A 23,763-nucleotide genomic window follows, 5' to 3' on the forward strand; every position below is an offset into this window, starting at 1 on the left:
CAAATCAATTATGACAACCAACCTTGATGCTCTGACTAGGGCATAGATTTTGGCAAGTAACAAATAGTCTGTTCATTGTTGATATCTTTCTGTCTATTAGATTAGGGAATAGATAGCTTTCTCCAATCTCACTATCCTGCTTTTGTTAGAACCTATTATGGAGCTTTTTATAATGGATGCAGACAACATGTAGATGGCTTTTGTGGTGCACACTGTTGACTGTCACATGTCTCTTTGCTTCTTTATAGGATTCTGCAGGGAAGCAAAATAACTTCCATCACAAATAGAGCATTTTCTGGACTAGTAGCCCTTGAATACCTGTAAGTATAAATATAACCATATAACAATTACAGCACGGAAACAGGCCCTCTCGGCCCTTCTAGTCCGTGCCGAACTCTTACTCTCACCTAGTCCCACCGACCCGCACTCAGCCCATAACCCTCCATTCCTTTCCTGTCCATATATCTATCCAATTTAACTTTAAACGACATTGTCGAACCTGCCTCAGCCACTTCTGCTGGAAGCTTGTTCCACACAGCTACCACTCTCTGAGTGAAGAAGTTCCCCCTCATGTTACCCCTAAACTTTTGCCCTTTAACTCTCAACTCATGTCCTCTTGTTTGAATCTCCCCCATTCTCAATGGAAAAAGCCTATCCACGTCAACTCTATCAATCTCCCTCATAATTTTAAACACCTCTATCAAGTCCCCCCCAACCTTCTACGCTCCAAAGAATAAAGACCTAACTTATTCAACCTTTCTCTGTAACTTAGGAGATGAAACCCAGGCAACATTTTAGTAAACCTCCTCTGTACTCTCTCAGTTTTATTGACATCTTTCCTATAATTCGGTGACCAGAACTGAACACAATACTCCAAATTTGGCCTTACCAATGCCTTATACAATTTCAACATTACATCCCAACTCTTATACTCAATGCTCGGATTAATAAAGGCCAGCACACCAAAAGCTTTCTTCACCACCCTATCCACATGAGTTTCCATCTTCAGGGAACTATGCACCATTATTCCTAGATCCCTCTGTTCTACAGCATTCTTCAATGCCCTACCATTTACCATGTATGTCCTATTTTGATTAGTCCTACCAAAATGTAGATCCTCACATTTTTTCAGCATTAAACTCCATCTGCCATCTTTCAGCCCACTCTTCTAACTGGCCTAAATCTCTCTGCAAGCTTTGAAAGCCTACTACATTATCCACAACGCCACCTATCTTAGTATCATCTGCATACTTACTAATCCAATTTACCACCCCATCATCCAGATCATTAATATATATGACAAACAACATTGGACCCAGTACAGACCCCTGAGGCACACCACTACACGCCCTCCTCCAATCTGACACACAGTTATCCACCACTACTCTCTGGCATCTCCCATCTAGCCACTGCTGAATCCATTTTACTACTTCGATATTAATGCCTAACGATTGAACCTTCCTAAGTAATCTTCTGTGAGGAACCTTGTCAAAGGCCTTACTGAAGTCCATATAGACAACATCCACCGCTTTACCCTCGTCAACTTTCTTAGTAACCTCATCAAAAAATTCAGTAAGATTCGTCAAACATGACCTTCCACGCACAAATCCATGTTGATTGTTCCTAATCAGACCCTGTCTATCCAGATAATTATATATACCATCTCTAAGAATACTTTCCATCAATTTACCCACCACTGACATCAAACTCACAGGCTGATAATTGCTAGGTTTACTCTTAGAACCCTTTTTAAACAATGGAACCACATGAGCAATACACCAATCCTCTGGCACCATCCCCATTTCTAGTGCCCCTGCTATTTCCACACTAACTTCCCCCAAGGTCCTAGGGAATATCTTGTCCGGACCCAGAGACTTATCCACTTTTATATTCCTTAAAAGCGCCAGTACTTCCTCTTCTTTAATCGTCATACTTTCCATAACTACCCTTCTTGTTTCCTTTACCTTACACAATTCAATATCCTTCAATATCTAAATACACTTCAATTCCTTGAATGATCTCAAATTGCCGCACAAATTAGAATGAGATTATAAATACGTGTTGTATTTAGCATATTCTATTTCCATTTACCAAGTAGTCTACAACTCAGGATTGTATGTTGGTGTTAGTTTCCTCTTTATTGCAGTCTGCACTCTATGATATAGGGCCCTGAAATAAGTGTTGGTTGGAAATAACAACAGTGCATACATGGGGAGAGATTTGGTCACAGGAAGCTTCCCTATTTCAACTGTATATAGTGTGTGTATGGTTTTAAACACCAGAGATTAGACAAGGGTTGCACAGTGAGCAGAGCTGTTCGCTCAACTCCAGTGACAAAGGTTTAGTCCTGATCTCTTGAGAAAGTGTCTTTTCTGTGAAAGTCTGAATATTCTTGACATTGCATGGCTTTCCACTGGATGTTCCGGCTTCCTTCCACGTAGCAAAATGTGCTAGTTAGTAGCTCATAGAACCATAGAACATTTCAGCACAGAAACAGGCCTTTTGGCCCTTCTTGGCTGTGCCAAACCATTTTTCTGCCTAGTCCCACTGACCTGCACCTGGACCATATCCCTCCATACACCTCTCACCCATGTACCTGTCCAAGTTTTTAAATGTTAAAAGTGAGCCCACATTTACCACTTCATCTGGCAGCTCATTCCACACTCCCACCACTCTCGGTGTGAAGAAGCCTCCCCCCCAATGTTCCCTTTAAACTTTTCCTTTTCACCTTTAACCCATGTCCTCTTTTTTTTTCTCTCCTCTAGCCTCAGTGGGAAAAGCCTGCTTGCATTCACTCTATCTATACACATCATAATTTTATATACCTCTTATCAAATCTCCACTCATTCTTCTACGCTCCAGGGAATAAAGTCCTAACCTATTCAACCTTTCTCTGTAACTCCTTTTCTCAAGTCTCAGCAACATCCTTGTAAGTCTTCCCTGCACTCTTTCAACCTTATTAATATCCTTCCTGTAATTTGGTGACCAAAACTGTACATAATACTCCAAATTCGGCCTCACCAATGCCTTATGCAACCTCACCATAACTTTCCAACTCTTCTACTCAATACTTTGATTTATAAAGACCAATGTACCAAAAACTCTGTTTATGACACTATCTACCTGTGACGCCACTTTTAGGGAATTTTGTATCTGTATTCCCAGATCCCTCTGTTCTACTGCACTCCTCAGTGCCCTACCATTTACCTTGTATATTCTACTTTGGTTTGTCCTTCCAAAGTGCAATACCTCTCACACTTGTCTGAATTAAACTCCATCTGCCATTTTTCATTTGGCCACTATAAGTTGTCCCTAATGTGTGGGTGAGTTTATGAGAATATGCATAGAGAATCAAATGGAATTAGTGTGATTGGGTGCAGGATATTCAGGAAAACTTGGTGGGTAAAAAGCCTTGTTTCCATGCTGTATAATTCATTGACTGTATTTTGTCAAAATCTCTACTTTATAAACTATTCTTTGGTCATTTGGGTAAAATGTGCATTTGTTCATATGGACAGGTACAAACTATTTCAAAAAGATGTGTTCGCTATCCTAGCTAAACTACTTACCCTCATTCTTTTTTGTTTTTGGAATCTGATATGTCATTGAATTTACTCTCATTAGTGTGAGAGATACTTTGATATGTTAATATGCTGTGCAATTATTTCCATTCCTTTTACTTTCTACTTACACAAATTTTATTATCTTCCTTTCAGAGATCTGAGCAATAATGCCATTATGTCAATTCAAGGAAATGCTTTTTCCCAAATGAAACTTAAAGAGCTGTGAGTATTTAAAAATATTCCAGCCAGTTAATACTGTTCATTTAATTAAAAAGCCTCTTTCTGATTAAACTTTGTCTCAGTCATGTGCAAAGCCTTCACATAGACCTCTGTTTGATAGTTGCCAATGAATACAGGATGGTGGCAATGGGTTGGAGGTGGGTTGTGTTAGGGAAAGAATGATGGGCATTCTCTATCCATATCAAAAATTGATGGTCATTTTGATAACCCAGGATACTTTGAAAGAGTGCATGAGTGATGTAATGTGAAGTGATATTCAAGTAAGCAAAAGAAAATCTACCTTTTGTATATCGTAGCAGGGTTTTTTTTTTGTTCCGCTCTGTGCCTTGAAGCGTATCAGGCCGCAATCTTGCCGTTTCATTAGTATTTGTTTTTTGCAAGGCCAAGTTGCTAGCTTGACGCTCAACCCAGTGTGAATGGAAAGCGTACAAGAAGCCGGCCAGACTCAAGCACAGGACCATTTGCCTTAAAGTCCAATGCAAATGCAAATGCCACTATGCCACTTGCCAGCTAATCATAGCAGCTACTGTGACGCTATTACTGTTTAGCGCATCGGAGTTTGGAGTTCAATTCCGATGCTGTTTATAAGAAGTTTGTACATCTTTCCCATGAGTGCGTGAGTTTCCTCGCACATTTCAAAATCGTACCAATTAGCAAATCAATTGGTCATTCTAAATTTACATATGATTGGGCCAGGATTAAATGGGTAGGTCGCTGGGCGGTGTGGCTTGTTTGCTGGGAGGCCCTGTTCCATGCTGTATCTCTAAAAGTAATTTCTTTTAAAATCCTGGGATTTAGATAACATAATTGAATTGCTAATGTTTAATAATAAAGGTGCCTTTGAGATTGGAGACAGATGATGTTTTTGAGGTGGTATTATATAAAATAAACCGTACAATTAGCAAATCTGAGATAAAGTGACAGCTGTGCAAATGCACTATTTCAAGGCATTGGTTACTTTGTCAACAGGATTTGTTGGATAAACATAACTGTATAACTATTTTGAGTTTTAATCAGTTCCATACACAGAATAAAAGGAAGTCATTCAGCTCCCTGAGCCTATAATGCTGTCTTTTAAGACATGGCTGATCTATATCTTATCTTTGTTTACCTGCCTTGCTGCTACATCCCTTAATGTTCTTGCCCAATAAAAATACAAATCATTAGTTCCAATCTTTTGAAATGGATGGGATATGGGCCCCATCTTGTCTTGAAGGATTTCTGTCGGTTAAAAGGCTTAAGTCACAACCTTTTGAAAAGGATGACCTAGAACCTATCTTGTTATTTATGCTACGTGTTTGGGAAATGATTGGTTTGTATGTAGGTGATACATGGTTCACATGCACAGTGTTACTGCAACTAAATTGATACATAAATGCTAACCTGGTTGCTGTTAGCCCACCTCCCATCTGAATGGGGTATTAACTTAAAGTGATCATGTACTTCCATTGACCTTTCTGGGTGAATGTTTTTACTTTTAATAGTGGGTGTTCTATATATTCACTGCTGATAACTGATTTTCTATGTTTATATGCTGCCATTTAGCCTTTTGTATAGCATTTGTTTTGAGTTTGTCTGAGCTTTGGAATGCCACTTGTATAGCATTCAATGTTTCCCTTGTACAACAGCCCCCAGCTAAGATGAATGGGATACAATTCCTGGAAAAAAAAACTGTGGTTTTGGCTGTCATAGCATTGTCTGTACTTGATTCCTTGGAGCTCTTTACCTAGAGATGCTTGCTGCAATTCACTGAAAGTAATAATTTAAAGTTATGCTTTTCAAAGATATTGAAAAGGATGGTTTTAATTTATTCTCCACAGAGTTCTAAACACATCCAGTCTTTTGTGTGATTGCCAGTTGAAGTGGTTGCCTCAGTTTCTAATGGAAAAACAGTTTCAGCACATGGTTACTGCCAAGTGTGCTCATCCTGTGTGGCTGGCAGGAAAAAGCATCTTTAGTGTTGATGCAGAGGACTACATATGTGGTTTGTATAATTTGTTTATTCTGGCTTAATTTGTGGGAATTAGGCTTGTTAGATACTTAAGTAACCTGTCTCATTTTATGGTAAATTGTGTTTTTTTTCTTGCCAGTGATTCAGTGTAAAATACAGCTTAAGTGAATACTCTAGTAATTGTGAACATTAAGTTTCTTTATGTATACCTTGAAACAAGCATTGTAATTCTGGAGTAAGAGAAATAGAAATCAAATGGAGGACTTGTTAAATCTTTTTGGGTGGTTGGATCTTCATTTTATTTCTGATCCTTGGGGTTCTTCTGGAAGTCAGGAATGATGAGCAGTCTTAATTCCAGGATTTCAGTTTATTTTAAAGTATGTACAAACATACAAATAATAAGCAAATTAAATAAAGGGCTGAGAAACAATGCTAAGAGGTAGAATGGATGGTAAGACGGAAGAACTAAAGAGACCAAGATGGTGCCTCTGAAAAACCTATTACTTTTATAAGAAAATGAAAATTCCTTAGTTAGGAATGAATTAGTTAATGGACTACATAATTAAACAATTACATCATATGGGTAATGTGCTTTTACTTAGCCAATGAGAAAGGTGATTAACTGTTAGTTTAGCTTCTATGCCGCTTTCTGCCAGTGAGTGTGGAAAAACACATTACTTTGTTTTTTTGAAAAAAGTGCAAATCTTTTTAAAAGAACAGTGGTTTTCAACAGGCATATGCCAAAATTTTGTGTTCCACTATCTGTTAAGAAATAGAATCAAATTACAGATATAAATTTTGGGGGGATTTTCAGCAATTTTCATCTACCCTTATATTGAAATGCTTTTTTAAAAATAATTATTAAGGAAAGGTGTGATAGAGTTGTGCACTAAATTAAAACTGGAGCCATCGCTGGCCTTAGATTTCCATTTAGAAATTGAAGTTGCTATGCAATTCCTACCACTAGTTAAGGATCCCTGTTGCCTCCAAGTACTAAACACGCAAGGGTCCAATTACACAGTAGCGTAGTTAGTGCGACACTTACTACTCAGGTTGCTGCGGAATTCAGAGCTCAATTCCAGTGCCATCTGTGAGGAGTTTGTACGTTCTCATAGTGAACCACATGGGTTTCCTACCTGTGCTTCAATTTCCTTCTACAGTCCAAAGGTGTACCAGTTAGAGGGTTAGTTAGTCATTATAAATTGTCCTTTGATGAGGCTAGTGTTTAATAGGTGGATTGCTGGGCTGGGCAGTGCAGCTTGGGCCAGAAGGGCCTGTTCCACACTGTATCTCTAAATTTAAAAAATGCAACTTCCATGGAGCAAGCAAATGGTATTGATGGAATCGTGTCTGGTAAATTTGACCAGTATTCCAGTATTTTTTGTATCAAAAAGACCTGATGCTTTTCATTTGGAGCTGGTCAAGTTTGGGATCCCATTAGTAAGCCAAGTAGTGTTTCAAATGTGTCCTGACTCTGGTTCTTAAAGTTTCAACCCTTCAGCAGTTTACATGCATCGTCCTAATGCAGGATTTGCATTGGCTATGTTATTCATTGTACACTCTCAGATTTGTTAGAATGGATTTTGCATGCCTGTATATAGAGAAAACAAAGGGAAAAAATGAGAGTAAAGGAAGATTTTGTGAGCTAACATCTGCTGTTAATTAATAATTCAGTGGATGTTTAACTAACTTATATCTTGCATGACCTCATGCATTCTGTCAGCTTATTGTCTCCATATGCTTGCTCATATGGAAGTTGCTTTTGTAAACTTGTATCTTGACTTGAAGAAACAACCACAGAATGCTCATTATTTCCAGCATCTGTGGAATCTCTTGTGCTGAAGAAACATCCATTAGAATTCATAGCATTTTAGGCTAGTAGCAGACTTAGACTGTAATGATGCAACATATCCAGGATTATTAAGATAAGAAACAATGAATGGATCAGGAAATAAAGAATTTGTATAACAAATGGGGATAAAGGATTGATTTTTAGGGTGAATTACTTGGCAGCTATTTATTTGCTATTATTTAATTAAGATAATCCAAATAATGACTTTTAGCAATAAATTCTTAAGCTATTTTCAGGAGCCGAGAGTAAAGCAGGGGATAATAGAATTCTGAGTACAACTGTTCAGTTCATCAAACAAAACTCTTGGTATAGTTTTTGTATCATGGCTTATTCCATGATATTTTTCATTCCATGATATTTTTCATTCCATAGATGATTTTCCAAAGCCTGTGATCACCACCCATCCTGAAACGACTGTGGCACTAAGGGGGATGAATGTCAGTTTCACCTGCACAGCTGGTAGCAGCAGTGACTCTCCCATGGCTGCTGCATGGAGAAAGGATAGCGAGTTGCTGTATGACGCAGAGATCCAGAACTTCTCCAGCTTGCGGGAGAAGGAAGGCGAGTTTATTGAATACACCACTGTACTGCAGCTGCGGAACATCAATTTTACAGATGAAGGGCGGTACCAGTGTGTTGTCACAAATTACTTTGGCTCAAACTATTCCAACAAGGCAAAACTTACAGTGAATGGTATGTGAATTTTCTTGTAATGGAGGGGTGTGTGGTTTTAACAAATGGAAAATTGGAGCATAATGTAATTGCTTCTTGACTGCTTCTCTGGTGCAATGGAAGTTGAACATAAGTTGTGCTAAAATCACAGTAGTTATTGAGTTACGTACAATTAATTCCTGGGCAGCTTTTCCATTATTAATTAATTTTTTTCATTACCAGTTTCTATACCACATTGTAACAGTACTTGTCCATACAATTCAGCATTAGTAATTGCATTTCTTACTCCCTTGCTGCTTGGTGACGACATTGTACCACAATCACTGACTAGAGGATACATTTGTAATTTGACAAATTTACTTGAGAAACTGTTAGTAAGTAAAATGATGGAATAATTTTTAATGGAAATATAAAACTGAAAGCAGAATACAACTTTTAAAGCAGAGGGTTAAAACTCTCACTCGGCATTTGCTGTCTGACACACAAAGACCAAAGGTTTGTGCTGAAATTCAATATTCTGCTTCAGTATAAAGCTTTTGAATGATTTTAGTTTAGACCTACCCTCTGTTTACTTAGAATTCAAGTGAAATAGGTATAATGAAGTGGAGTGCTCCATCTCAAAACCCCAGTTCTATTTGAAAACCTATAGAGAACAAATTTGTATCCCTAGATTTCAATTACTGCCTTTCGTTTTAGGTTACTTGTTCCCAGTGTATTGCAACCAAAGATCCAACATGTGAAACGTTCAGTTCGTTTTCAGTTTGAATGTCTGTTAAAAATGCAGTGTGAGCAAATGACGTGGGCAGGAGAAACATATGCCTGGCTGACAACAATTTGACTACACAGCAAACAAGTTTTTAAATTGTTCCTTTTAACTGGGAGGAAGGAGCAAAATATATAGTAGGAATCACATGAAATTTTTCCAATACATGTGGCATTTTTACAGAGATACAGTAGTGAACAAACTAAATTTATTGTCTCTGTATGACATCTTCACAATTTTGCGTTCGTTTTGTTGTATCCTGTGCACATACACTGGGCTTTGGCTGCTTGGGGGCCTAATCTGGAGAAATCCCCCTGAGTTCTTATCTTTCTAGTAAAACTTCACTTTAAATCTGCCCATGTAACCGTGATTCTAGCCTTGTATCAATATTTCCTTAGCTCATCATTTGGAGAATTTTGTTTCATTAAACTCCTGGAAAGTGTTCTTGGTTATTTATTATTTGAAAGATTTCTAAAAATGCAAATTAGGATGAATTGTTTTGTTTCCAATAGAACTTCCCTCATTTATGAAAACCCCCATGGATTTAACAATTCGAACCGGTGCAATGGCTCGGCTGGAGTGTGCCGCAGGGGGTCACCCGATACCTCAAATTGCTTGGCAGAAAGATGGTGGCACAGACTTCCCTGCAGCAAGGGAAAGGCGTATGCATGTCATGCCAGAGGATGATGTATTCTTCATTGCAAATGTGAAAGTTGAAGATATGGGCATGTACAGCTGTATGGCACAAAATGCAGCAGGAGGCATATCAGCAAATGCCACCCTCACTGTCCTGGGTAAGAAGTTGGCTTTTGTGAAATCTGTTACTGGTATTTTGTCAACTGAATGAGAGGAGGATAATGATCCTAAGATAAATAACTTTGGATCAAGAATATGACATGGGTTTTGTGTTCCATTGGACCATCTTATAGACTGGAGTAGATTCAGTCTTGGTGGACATAGGTGACTATTGAGTGAAGACATTTTTTTATTCCCCTCTTTGAATGTTGGGTTTATTATAACTGGACAAGTAAAAGATTGAGTTTTGCTGATTAATCCAACTAAGTTCCCATGACTATTATTTTTTATTTCAAAACAGTATAAAGTCTTTCCACCTTAACATATGATACTTCATATTGCAGTACAAGCCATCTCCGGGTCGCAAACTGGCTCCATCTATCTGTCAGAAAATACACAAAGTTACTTGGTACAATAACCATACCCCCATAGTATTATATTGACTGCTGATGTAGCTCATCATCATAGCTTGTCACACCAGATGTAGCTGTAAATAAGCTACTGGAGATTGAAGCTGTTAAATGTAAAAGGTCATTATTCAGCACATGCATGTATTCTAGAGAATCTATTTTTCCTGTTCTCCTATGTGTTTTCCCTTCCCTGACAATCTGCAATATGATGAGATTTATACAGTACTGTGCTTAAGTCTGAGGCACCCTAGATTTTTAATATAAATTGTTTTAGATGTTTTGTCTTCTGCAGAAGACAAATTAGTGTGTCTGCAGAAAAGAGAAAATTTTAGATTTTCATTCATTTTCCAAAAAATTAAATGTCACGAAGAAGTTGTGTTTTGTTTTTTTAAAAAGAAAGTAACATATCAAGTAATAGACTACTTTTCAAATAAAAGCTTGATTACTTCGTTGGTATATAGCCCAGTGCATAATTAAATAAAGATAACAAACAGGTGCTAATGATCAATGACATAATGAGTTGAATGAAACAACTGAAACTGAAAAGGGAATAGAATGAATCAAACTGGATGAAGGACAACCAGACTAAAAGGTGAGGGTGTAGCAAATATGACAGTTTAACCTCCAAATCATCAATTCTTACACCATTACAAGAGTGAGCATAGCAACAAGACACCTGCATCAGCAAGATCTTTCCCAAACAGAAATTTCACAGCAGATAGGAGTTTCAGGTTGTTCTGTCTAAGCTCTTCTGAAGAAGAAGAAAGAAATTGGCAAGGTTGAGGACCAGAAATGCTGTGCTTGGCCACAGAAACTGAGTGCAGCAGATGAGAGATGCATCAAACTGGCGTCCCTTCTAAATCGGAATAAGTCCAGCACTGCTATTAGTTCTGAACACACTGGAACCCAAGTACACCCCTCTAGTCTGGAGAAATTTTGTCAGAAGTGGTCTTCACGGATGAGTTGCTGCCAAAAAGCCATTCCTCCAGTGTGGAAGCAAAACCGGTGGTCTCGTTTAACACACAAGGACCAGGGTGCTGAACAATGGCAGCAAGTGCTGTGGATTGACAAACCAAAATTTGAAGATTTTGGCTCAAGCAGAAGGCATTTTGTCTGTAGAACAGCTTGAGAGCACTACATGGACGCATGTCTACAGCCAACAGCAAAGCACAGCGGAGGTTCCCTGCAGGTTTATGGCTGTGTTTCTGCAAATAGAGTTGGCGATCTGGTCAGAATTAATGAAATCATTGCTGAGAAGTACAAGCAGATTCTCATCCATCAACATACAAAATGCTGGAGGAACTTGGCAAGTCAGGCAGCATCTATGGAAATGAATAAACAGTCAATGTTTCAGGCTGAGACCCTTCTTTCGGACTCGTGCATCACACAGTACTGTTAGGAAGGTGTCTGAAAGGTCCCAACTTCATTCTGCAGCAGAACAATGATCCAAACACACAGCCAAAGTCATAAAGATCTATCTTTAGCGAAAAGAAAAACGAGTTCTGCAACGGATGGTATAGCCTCCACAAAATCTTAATCTCAACATCATCAAGGCAAAGGCTGGTCACACCAAGTATTGATTTAATTTGGGGTTTATACCATTTACTGTCCTTTTGGTAACTTTTTTGATATTTAGAAACTTCATTTCATTATTTTGAAAGCATCTTCACTTTACAGGTTTTTTTACATGTGCCTGAGACTTTTCCACAGTACTATACTTTTCAAGTTATCAGATACACTTTCAATTGTTTAAACTACCTACTTTAACACTTTGAGTGTAAACAATTAACTTTGCAGAATTACAAGTTTACATATTTTTTCAATTGGAACACATCCCAAATGACAGAATCTCTTTGAATATTCAAATACTGCTGGGTGCTCTGAGGAGATTCTAAGCAAGAGTATTAATTGTCAAAATGGACATGTCCTGACTTGTGTTTTGAATGGCAGAGCAACACACAAAATGCTAGAGGAACTCAAGGTCAGGCGGCATCTATGGAGAGTAATAAGCAGTCAACCTTTTGAACTGACACCCTTCATCAGGACAGGAAGAACAAAGAAGCCAGTGGCAAATATATGTCCTTAATGATATGTTAATAAGAGTTGCTTTAATGCCTTCCCTGATCTTAACGTGGTGCGGGGGGAGGGGGTCAATGAGGGCCAATTAATGTGAACATTTATTTATTGTCTTTTCCCATCCCATTACAGTGGTACAGAATCAGGATAACCCACGCTGATTCGCTTGTTTCCATGGCTGTCAAGTATCAGTCAATGTTGCCTTGTTTTATAGAATATTGTTGCAAAAGTATCAAGTATCGATTGCCTGGTCAGTTTCCAAAGCAAATAGGCAGCCCATGTTTCTTGGAGATGGATTATTGCAGGGATGTTACATGTAAGAGGGTTCATTTTGGGACTGTTTCTCATTTGAGTTAACTAATATTTGTGAGAGTTCAATCATAGGTATTCATGTATATAAGTTGGATGTTTGAAGCCTTGGGAGGGCCTGTACAATTTTTTGGCACTGGTTTGCAGTGTATAATTTGTCAACCACATTGCCAGTCTAACTTCTGAACAGAACTACAGTTGCAAGTTGTTGTTTGTGAACCCTTTGCAATTACCTGGTTTTCTGTGTTAATTACTCAAAACATGGTCTGATCTTCATCTAAGTTACAATAATAGACCAACACAATCTGCCCAACTTAATAAAACAAACAATTGTACTTCTCGTTAATACCCAGTACACCATTTAAATAATCACAGTCTCGGCTGGGAAACGAATGTGAACCTCTGGGATAATGCCTTCTAGAAAAGCTAATTGGAATCAGGTGTTCCAATCAATGAGATAAGATTGGAGGTGTGGGTTGTAGAAGTGCTATATATATATATGTGTGTGTGTGTGTGTATATATATATATATATATATATATATTACATACACACACACACACACACACACACACACGAAATTGGAGCAGGAGTAGGCCATCGGGCCCATTGAGCCTGCCACAACAAAGTCAAGTTACTGACAGAGCCTGCTCTTCTCAAGAAAAGTCTGTTTATGTGCACCATGCCTCAATTTTAAGAACAACTTTCTGAGGACCTTAAAGGAACTGTAGGGATGCCTGAAGTTGAAAAAGGGTACAAAAGCATTTCTGAAGGCCTGGGTGTTCCTCCGTTCACAGTAAGAGAAATTGTCTCCAATGGAGGAAATTCAGTATGTTTGCTACTCTCCTTCGGAGTGAGTGTTCTGCAAAAACGTGCAATGCTGAAGGAGGTGATAAAGAGCCCAAGGGTACCAGCAAAAGACCTGCAGAAATCTCTAAACTTGCTAAAGTCTCTGTTCCTGTGGCCATTAGAAGGAAAACACTGAACAAGAATGTGTTCATAGAAGGACACCATAGAGGAAACCACTGTTCTCCAAAAAAAATATTGCTGCACATTTTACATGTGTAATAACCCAGTTTTTACTAGCTTAACATAAAGGAACCCTGAAGAGGCAGTAATATGATTGAATTTGTACTGCAATTTGAGAGGGGGAAGCACAGGTCACATGTCTCAGTATGGAATAAAGGGAATTGAAGAGGCATGAGAGGGGAGCTTGCACAGGTGGATTGGAGGGGATACTAGCGGGGAAGATGGCAGAACAGAGGTGGCTGAAGTTTCTATAAATAGTTCACAAGGTGCAGGATGGATATGTCCCACAGAAGTAGTTCTCAAATGGCAGGGCTAGGCAACAGCGGCTGACAAGGGAAGTTGAGGACTGCATAAAAGCCAAGGAAAGAGCATATAAGGTAGCAAAAGTGAGTGGGAAGTTGGATGATTAGGAAGCTTCTAAAACCCAACAAAAGGCAACAAAAAAGGGAAAAGATGAAATATGAGGGTAAATTTGCCGATAGTATAAAGCAGGATACTCAAATAATGTATTATCATTGGAGAGGGTCCAGAGGAGGTTCACAAGGATGATTCTGTGAAGGAAGGGGTTAACATATGAGGAGAGTTTGGCAGCTTTGGCCTGTACTCACTGGAATTTAGAAGAATGCAGGGGGATCTCAGTGAAACCTACAGTATGTTGAAAGGACTAAATAAGGTGGATGTGGAGAGGATGTTTCCTCTGGTGGGGGTATCCAGAACTAGAGAGCACAGCCGCAAAACTGGGGGGGGGGGGGGGGAGATCTTTTAGAACAAGTAAGGAGGATTGGTTTTCTTTTTTAGCCAAAGAGTGGGAAATCTGTGAAATGTTCGGCCACAGACTACAGTGAAGGCCAAATCCATGGGTATATTCAAAGCGGAAGTTGATAGATTCCTGATTGGTCAGGGCATCAAGTGATATGGTGAGAGGGCCGGTGTATGGGATTGAGTGGAATCCGGTACTGGCCACAATGAAATGGCGGAGCTGACTAAATGGGCTGAATGGTCTAAACCTGCTGCTATGTCTTATGGTCTCACGTTTGTAAAATACCTCCTGGATGTTCTGTGTCACTTCTGGGACAATGTTATGTTGACAGTTGAGACAAAAGTTGAACACTTTGGCAGAAATGCACCCTGCATTATGGAGGGCGGTGGTTAGATATGATAATGCTAAACGGTGACTCCTTTGCCTGCATCTTCGGAAACAGCTCTATTTCTATCTTTGATATCTGTTATTCCCTTTCAAGGTTCTTTTGAAGACCCTGACCTGGAGTTGCGCTCTAACTTCAGTTCTTTACAGGAATGGGACCCACTCTCAAGGCCTCACGGCCAGCCACTTTTCTCCTCATATCCCAAGAACATGGCCTGTAAGACGAGTGCGACTTCAGGGTTCTGGATTTTCGTGGCTCTGGAGACAGGCTGATTCAAGGCTGGTGCCACCACCTGATGCGTCGCGGGAGAACACGGAAGATCAGAAGCAGTGGGCTTGCTGCTGGCTGTGTGCCCAGAGACCTGAGTTCTTTGGGCACAGGGCTCGGAAGAAGCAACGCATCAGACTTTTAACACTGTAAATCAGTGAGTTGTTTCATTATGTCTCCCCTCTCGTCGTGAAATGAGAACACCTCTTTTTTCCCCCTATTAGGGAAAAAGAGAGCCTGTGGTATGTCGAATAACAGCCTTTGGGGTACTGCAATTCTGTGGCTTTATTGATGCTTTGCTGCACGTTTGAGTGCTTGGTGGGGGACGGCGATGCTTTTTTGCTGGTGGGGGGGTCGTTGTTACTGCTTGTGCATGGGGGGGCTGGGGGGGCTTTGGGGTTCTAACATTTAACTCATTCATTCTTTGGGGCACTCCTCTGTTTTCATGGATCTTTGTGAAGAAAAAGAATTTCAGGATGTATATTGTATACATTTCTCTGACATTATATGTACCTATTGAACCTATATTCAGAGGAAGAGGGCACTGCATACCAACACTAAACGCTGGTCCCAACTGTGAAGGAGCATCATGGTTTGGGGCTGCTATGCTGCCTCAGGGCCTGTGCAGCTTGCAATAGTTGAGGCAACAATGAATTCAAAACTTCATTAAGACATTTTAAAGAAGAATGTCAGGTAGAGGTCCTTCTGTAGCGTAATAGAAGTTGGATGATGATGCAACAAGACTGTGATCCAAAACACAGGAGTAAATCAGCAACAGAATGGTTTAAAAAGAAGAAAATCCGTCTTTTGGAATGAACATGTCAGAGTCCATACCTTAACCCATTTGTGATGCTGTGGCATGACCTGAAGAGGGCTGTTCATGCAAGGTTTCCAAAATATTGATGAGCTGAAGCAGTTTTGCATGGAGGAATGGTCTAATGTTCCTCCTCGTCATTGTGCAAATCTGATCAGCAGCAAAAGGAAATGTTTGGTCGAGGTTATTGTTGCTAAAGGTTGTTCTACCAGTTATTAAATAGACGGGTTCACATACTTTCTCCAGCCTGGACTGTGAATGATTGAGCAATGTATTCAATAAAGACATGGAAAGTACAATTATTTGTGTGTCATTCGTTTGTGCAGGTTCTATTTATCTATTATTGTGACCTAGATGAAGATCAGACCACAGTATATGAGTAAATAATTCAAAAAAAAACAGGTAATTGCAAAGGATTCACAAACCTTTTCTTGCAAATATGCATACAAAATGCTGGAGGAACTCAGTAGATTAGGCTGCATTTATGGAGGGGAATAAACGGTAGATGTTTTAGTCCTGAGTTCCTCCAGAATTTTGTGCATGTTACTCTAGGTTTTCAGCATCTGCAGAATCTCTTGTGTTACTGAAAAGAACAGCATCTTTGTGACAATAGTATTATGGCTGCCAGGTGCTCTCCCAGAATTTTAAAGCTGTAGTATTTCTTTCATTGATGTTTGAAATTTTTAGCCACTTGTCTGGTCCAAGTTTCTAAACTAATTTTCCTACCTTCCTTTCCACCGCCATTCCTTTCTCAACCCTGCCTGCACCCCACCACCTTTCACAGAAACTCCTTCATTTATGCGACCTCTGGAAGATCGAACTGTTGCCAGAGGAGAAACAGCTGTTCTGCAATGTATAGCTGGAGGCAGCCCCACACCACGCCTGAACTGGACAAAAGATGATGGCCCTTTGCTTGTAACAGAGAGACATTTCTTTGCTGCTGCCAACCAGCTCCTGATCATTGTGGATGCTGGACCAGAGGATATTGGGAAGTACACGTGTGTGATGTCTAACACGCTTGGGACAGAGCGTGGTCACATTTACTTAAACGTGATTCCAACTTCGAACTGTGACTCCATGCAGAAAAGCTCAGTCTTTGAGGAGGATGGCTGGACAACAATTGGAATTGTTATTATTGTTGTGGTGGTTTGTGTGGTTGGCACTTCACTGGTGTGGGTAATTGTTATATACCACATGAGACGGAAGAGTGAGGATTACAGTATTACACACACAGGTAGGACAGACTTCAAATTGTGTGTTTATTAAGCTATACACTTTATGAAATTTGTACTTCCAACATAAGATTGTTGTCCAGAATAACTGGGTAGATTGTCCCAGTGTATGATACTTTCCTGTAACGGTTGCATCATCACATCACTTCCATAGAAAAAAATCGTGTAATTACTAGTGTGCATATTATTACAAATGTAAACTTTCAAAGTTATAAGATAGTAGCGAGTGTGTGCAGACTTTTTTTCAGGTAAGGACTTTAAAACCTTTAGTCATTAATACAGATTGTTCAAACTTCAGACGGAATAGCTTGTCAAGAAAAAGGCCCTGTATAGTTGCCCTTTGTCCCTTCAGTTGCTGAAGACTGCACCATATCTTCTGCATTTGCTTTCAAACCCTGGTCTAATTATCTTTGCCTAACTCTGATTAAGATGAAGTCCAGAATTGGGCTTTAATTCTCCATATGCAATGAAGTGAGAGTGTGTCATACAAAGTAGTTGTATGCTTGACCCTAGTACTTTAATCAAGTGCTATTGTTCTTTTGAAAGGATATTCAACTTTTTATTTAGATGTCTCCGTCGGACTTAGTCTGCCCGCCGAGCCTTTGTGCATCGAGATAATTTACTGTTTAAAATAAAAAGGTGGTTTGCATTTAATAAGGCGTTAAGTAGATCCACATGTAATTGTTTCTAGAACCGTCCTTTGTTTAATTTCCCTGGTGACAGAATTAAAGTGCTAATTAAAATGCACGGTGCTCATATTTGCAGATGTGCAAATTATATTATACGTCTATACCAGCCTGTATAGGATGATTCAATATAATGGAATTAAAAGGGATTTATTTGGGGGTGAGTGGTAGAACCCTTGTAGGTTGTAAAGTAATAAATTCAGAGGATGGTTTAAAGGCATTATATGTAATTGGATTGATATCTGTTGCTTTAAGATGTAACAAGATATATAGTTCTTGTACCCCTGTCTGGTTCCTCCAGTGACTCCACTTTCTCTTTCCCCAGATGAGATGAATTTGCCTGCTGATATTCCAAGTTATCTGTCTTCCCAAGGAACACTGTCGGAGCCTCAGGAAGGCTATAGCAACTCTGAGGCTGGAAGTCACCAGCAGCTCATGGCATCTACTGCCCATGGCTATATACACAAAGGAACAGATGGTCAGCAAAGATGTTCCTTCTTTTCTGTTGTATTTTGTTTTATGGTACTGTGTTTAGCTTGAGGTGAAGCAGAATTTTGGTGGGAAAGTGGTGGGGGAAGAGGAGAGAGGAATGGAAAGGGGTTAATGGTTGCAAATATCAGGTAAAGCAGGGGAATAATGTAACTTTAATATACAAAGTATAAGTGGTTCAGATAATCGAAAGGAACAATAAAACTGGAACATATAATGGATTAGGATTCCATAAGACGGAGGAGTAGAATTAGACCATTTGATCGTTCAAGTCTGTTCTGCCATTCAATCATAGCTGATTTAATTTCCTTTACAACCCTCCTCTTCTGCCTTCTCGTAACCTTTAAAGCCCTGACTAATTAAGAAACTATCAGCCTCTTTTTTAAAGTTTGAATACTGGAATTGGGATTTTATGTTGAAGTTGTTATAAGACATAGGTGAGGCCTAATTTGGAGTATTGTGTGTAGTTTTGGCGCCTACTTACAGTAAAAATGTCAATAAGGGTGTTGAGAAAATTTGAGGATGTTGTTAGGACTGGAGGACCTGAGTTATAGGGAAAGGTAGACTAGACGAGGTTATTATTCCCAAGGATATTGAAGAATCAGGGAATATTTGACAGGTATACGAAATTGAGGTGCAATGATAGGGTAAGTGCAAGCAGGCTTTCTTCACTGAGGTTTGGTGAGACTATGAGTAGAGATCGTTGGTTAAGGGTAAAAGGTGAAATGTTTAAGGGAAATAAGAGGAGGAACTTCACTCAGAGGGTTGTGATAATATGGAGCGGAAGTGGTGTTTGCAGGTTCAATTCCAACATTTAAAGGAAACTTGGGTAGGTACATGGATGGTAGGGGTATGGAGAGCTACAGTCCAGGCGTAGGTTGATGAGACGAGGCAGATTAATGGTTCAGCATGGACTCGATGGGCTAGAGGATCTGTTCCTTGCTGTAGTGTTCTATGACTCGAAGTATACCCAATGACTGGGCCTCTCCAGTCAACTGTGGCAATAAATTCCACAGACTCGCCTCCCTCTGGACAAATGAATTACTCTTCATCTCTGGTCCTACACTCCCCCACTATAGAGCTTTGATCAGCGGCCAATCCAGACTTCGGAAGTTTTGGGAGGAAGGAATTTCAACCAGGTCCACTGCCCAAGGATAAAAGGCAGCAGTGGGAGGGTACAGAGAAAGAGAGCTTTGATTAGCAACCTATCAGCTTTTGGGATTGATTAGCAAGAACAAATTAAAGGAAGGCAGGGGCAAGTGCAGTGGTCATTTTGAGTGGACATAGTCTGAGTGGTGATCTTGAGGCTTTAGCTCTTTGAAGCTTCCATAGAACCATAGAAAATAGGTGCAGGAGTAGGCCATTCATCCCTTCGAGCCTGCACCGCCATTTATTATGATCATGGCTGATCATCCAACTCAGAACCCCGCCCCAGCCTTCCCTCCATACCCCCTGATCCCCGTAGCCACAAGGGCCATATCTAACTCCCTCTTAAATATAGCCAATGAACTGGCCTCAACTGTTTCCTGTGGCAAAGAATTCCACAGATTCACCACTCTCTGTGTGAAGAAGTTTTTTCCTAATCTCGGTCCTAAAAGGCTTCCCCTTTATCCTCAAACTGTGACCCATTGTTCTGGACTTCCCCAACATCGGGAACAATCTTCCTGCATCTAGCTTGTCCAATCCCTTTAGGATTTTATACGTTTCAATCAGATCCCCCCTCACTCTTCTAAATTCCAACAAGTACAAGCCCAGTTCAACCAGTCTTTCTTCATATGAAAGTCCTGCCATCACAGGAATCAATCTGGTGAACCTTCTTTGTACTCCCTCTATGGCAAGGATGTCTTTCCTCAGATTAGGGGACCAAAACTGCGCACAATACTCCAGGTGCGGTCTCACCAAGGCCTTGTACAACTGCAGCAGTACCGGCTCCAACTTGTTAACATGGTTTGTTAGAAGGTTGTGCTGGATTACAGAAGGGGAAATTTCTAGAGTGCCTCTACGATGGCTTTTTAGAGCAGTTCGTGCTTGAACCCACTAAAGGATCATCTATTCTGGATTGGGTGTTGTGCGATAAACCAGAATTAATTGGAGAGTTTAAGGGGAAAAAACTTGCGGGGTAAGTGATCATAATATGATCTAATTCACCCTGAAATTTGAGAAGGAGAAACTAAAGTCAAATGTATCAGTATTACATTGGAGTAAAGGAAATTAGAGGCGTAAGAGAGGAGTTGGCTAGAACTGATTGGAGAAGAACACTGGCAGGGATGACGGCACAGCAGCAATGGCTGGAATTTCTGGAAGCAGTTCAGAAGGCACAGAATGTGTACATCACAAAGAGGCAGAAGTATTCTAAAGGAAAGATGACACAACTGTGGCTAACAAAAGAAGTCAAAGCTAACATAAAAGCCAAAAAGAAGGCATATAATAGAGCAAAAATTAGTGGGAAGTTAGAGGATTGGAAAGCTTTTATAAAGCAACACAAGGCAACTAAAAAAAAAATTCATTAGGAAGGAAAAAATGGAATATGAAAATAAGCTAGCCAATAATATTTAGAGGATACCAAAAGTTTCTTCAGATACATAGTATAAAGGAGAGGCAAGAGTGAATATCAGATAGCTGGAAAACAATGCTTGAGAGGTGGTAATGGAGGACAACAAAATGGCAGATGAACTAAGTATTTTGCATCAGTTTTCACATAGAATATATTAGCAGCATGGTGGAAGTTCCAGGTGTCAAGGGTCATGAAGTATGTCGAGTTATTATAACTGGAGAGAAAGTTCTTGGGAAACTGAAATGTCTGAAGGTAGATCAGTCACCTGGACCAGATGGTATACATGCCAGTGTTTTGAAAGAGGTGGCTGAAGAAATCGTGGAGGCATTAGTAATGATCTTTCAAGAATCACTAGATTTTAGAATGGTTCCAGAAGAATGGAAAATTCCAAATGTCACTCCACTCTTCAAGAAGGGAGAGAGGCAGAAGAAAGGAAACTATAGGCTAGTTAATATGTGTAAAGACCAGACAGACTTGTCTTGTATTGTTTTCTGGGTCACATTGGTTTCCTGGAGTTTTGCTTGATTGTCGTTAGGCTAACTTTCTCTGTAAGTGGGCACATCATTTTAACCTTGTTTGTTGTCATGTGAAAGTAGAAGTCCATCTCCTATTTATGTGTTTTCTATGACATGTTTTAATTCTGAATTAATCAGATTTTTTTTTCCAATAGGTATTTGCTATGTAGATAATGGGAGTGAAACTGAGGCAGACATTCTGACCACACCGCTTGCAACCAGTCTTCACGGGAGAATGGGTTCCTTGTATGCAGGAAGAAGCAGTTTCCATCCAAGTGAGCCTCATGAAAGCCTTGCACAGCAGCCCAATGCAGGTATGTAGCAGTCATTAGAATGAATGCTAATCAGCTTGTGTACAGACTTCAATATACAATGTAGTACAGGAAAACACCACTGGGCCCAGAGAATGCAACCATTTCAGGTCTGCACAAGATTATTCTTGTTCCTCTCTTTTTGCTTCCTCTATGTCAGCTAGATTCTTTTGCCAGCAGTCTCGCTCTTTTTGGCAATCAGTAGGTTCAGACTTGCTCAAGGATAAGTGTATAATTTATGCTGTCTCTGAAGCCAGCACTGGGGAAGAGCTGCAATTGGAAGCAGTCTTTATTGGATGAACTATGAAATCAAGCTTTGAAGGATGTATAAAATATCTGTGGTACAGTTGAAACTTCAGGAAGTTCACCAGCCGCCTTAAACAGCTATGCCAAAGCAGAATATTATTTTTTATTTTATTTAGAGATACAGCGCGAAACAGGCAGTTCTGGCCATTTGAGGCGCACTGCCCAGCAACCCACTGATTTAACCCCATCTTAAACACAGGACAATTGACAGTGATATGTTAACCAGTACATCACTGGACTGTGGGAGGAACAGATAGCATCAGAACTGAACTCTGAACTGTGCTCTAAACTGTAAAAGCATCATGGTAACCACTACTCTACTGTGATGCCCAATGATTCATAATTGAAAGAAATTTGCTTTTGAATATTAAGATTTGTATGCCAAGAACCTATTTTGTACTTTTTGTATAACCAAGAATGCTTTACAACCAACAGTGTACTTTTTTAGGGGGGAAATGTCATTGCTGTTGTAGAAAAATGGCAGCAAATATACAAACTAACCTCCATAAATGGTGCACCATGGTCAGTCATGCAGCTTTTTATTTTTGTTTTAATATTGCAGCGAGAGAGAGAGAGAGAACAATGCACATGCGTAGACAACAGATCAATACATTGTTCTTAGGGGTGTGGGGGGGTCCATCCCTCTAAAAGAAAGAGATCCATACATTACACACAAAATCTAGCCTGACACCAGTGAAGCTTTCTGACTTGAATGTCAGAAACTTTATACAGACAGCTGCTGCAGTGATTAGTGTGGAGGTTTTAAATATGCTTAAAAATAATTTGTTTTGTATCAATTGCCTCTCAAAATTGTAAGCTTATGGGATAAATATAGATCTTTCTAGTCCATAAATAATAAAGCAAAAAAAAAATCTGAAATATTGCACAGTTTTTAAAAACTGCAAAATGTGATTTCAGGTGGTACTTCGGGATCACTGGTGATTTGCTCAGATTGTTTTGACAGCACCAACATGTATGCAAAGAACAGAGAGTACTGTCCCTATACATTCCTTGGAGAGGAAGAGTCTCTTGATCATACTCTGGCCAACTTTAAGGGGCAATTTCCAAAGGACAGCTTTACAGTACACAATCAGCATGAAGGCACGGCCATAGACGGTCTGACTACAGAAGCTGACATGTCTGTTTACTTAACAAACCATGATAGGATATGCAATCCAACTATGACTCAACTACATCGCATGGGTAAGAACTTTCTTTGCATGTACATTCTACATAAATGCACGCGCATACTAGAATATCAAGAGGTCAAAGCTATAGCCATTTGATTTTTAGAGCCCTCGTCTTGCAGTAAACATAGTTGAGTGAAAGCTGCAACCTTAAAAGGTTTCAAAGCAAAATTACTAAAAATAAAAGCTCAAGAATGTTGGAAACTTCCAGTAAATCTGTCATCATCTGATAAAGAAGAGCTGGATTAGCTTTCTTTGGCAAAAGCAATGAGAGTCCAATGTGGCCTCTACGACTGTGCTTCAGAGGTTCGTTCTGTGCAACACGTTTCTGATGGTTTAAGATCTGTATATCCCACTGTGTAAAAAAAAAGACAGCTTTCTCAGCCCAGTTAAGTCTACCATTTTGTGATGCTACAATTTTGAAATATTGTTGATCCTGTACAGATATTTTAAGGCCAAGATCATTTGCAGCCAAGTTTAGATCAAAGTTATTTCTCACTGGAAAAATAAACTTCAGTTTTCATCAATCATTCAGATTCTTTTCAGTTTCTCTTGTATACACAATGGTATTTAATAGCATAAATGCCAACATTGATGT

General features: G+C 39.6%; 1 protein-coding gene across 1 annotated transcript in view; it reads left to right on the forward strand.

Moving 5' to 3' along the window:
- lrig2 (leucine-rich repeats and immunoglobulin-like domains 2) overlaps positions 1 to 23,763 on the forward strand; it is an 85,303-nt gene that overhangs the window by 53,425 nt on the left and 8,115 nt on the right. Inside the window, exons 11-19 of the mRNA XM_063066364.1 lie at positions 249 to 320; positions 3,717 to 3,785; positions 5,624 to 5,787; positions 7,979 to 8,299; positions 9,554 to 9,835; positions 16,670 to 17,119; positions 18,129 to 18,281; positions 21,517 to 21,675; positions 22,897 to 23,181. Of these exons, the coding sequence (XP_062922434.1) occupies positions 249 to 320; positions 3,717 to 3,785; positions 5,624 to 5,787; positions 7,979 to 8,299; positions 9,554 to 9,835; positions 16,670 to 17,119; positions 18,129 to 18,281; positions 21,517 to 21,675; positions 22,897 to 23,181 (1,955 nt within the window). The remainder of the gene's footprint in view (positions 1 to 248; positions 321 to 3,716; positions 3,786 to 5,623; positions 5,788 to 7,978; positions 8,300 to 9,553; positions 9,836 to 16,669; positions 17,120 to 18,128; positions 18,282 to 21,516; positions 21,676 to 22,896; positions 23,182 to 23,763) is intronic.

Source organism: Mobula hypostoma, chromosome 13, assembly GCF_963921235.1.
Source record: "Mobula hypostoma chromosome 13, sMobHyp1.1, whole genome shotgun sequence".
Classification (NCBI taxonomy): Eukaryota; Metazoa; Chordata; class Chondrichthyes; order Myliobatiformes; family Myliobatidae; genus Mobula; species Mobula hypostoma.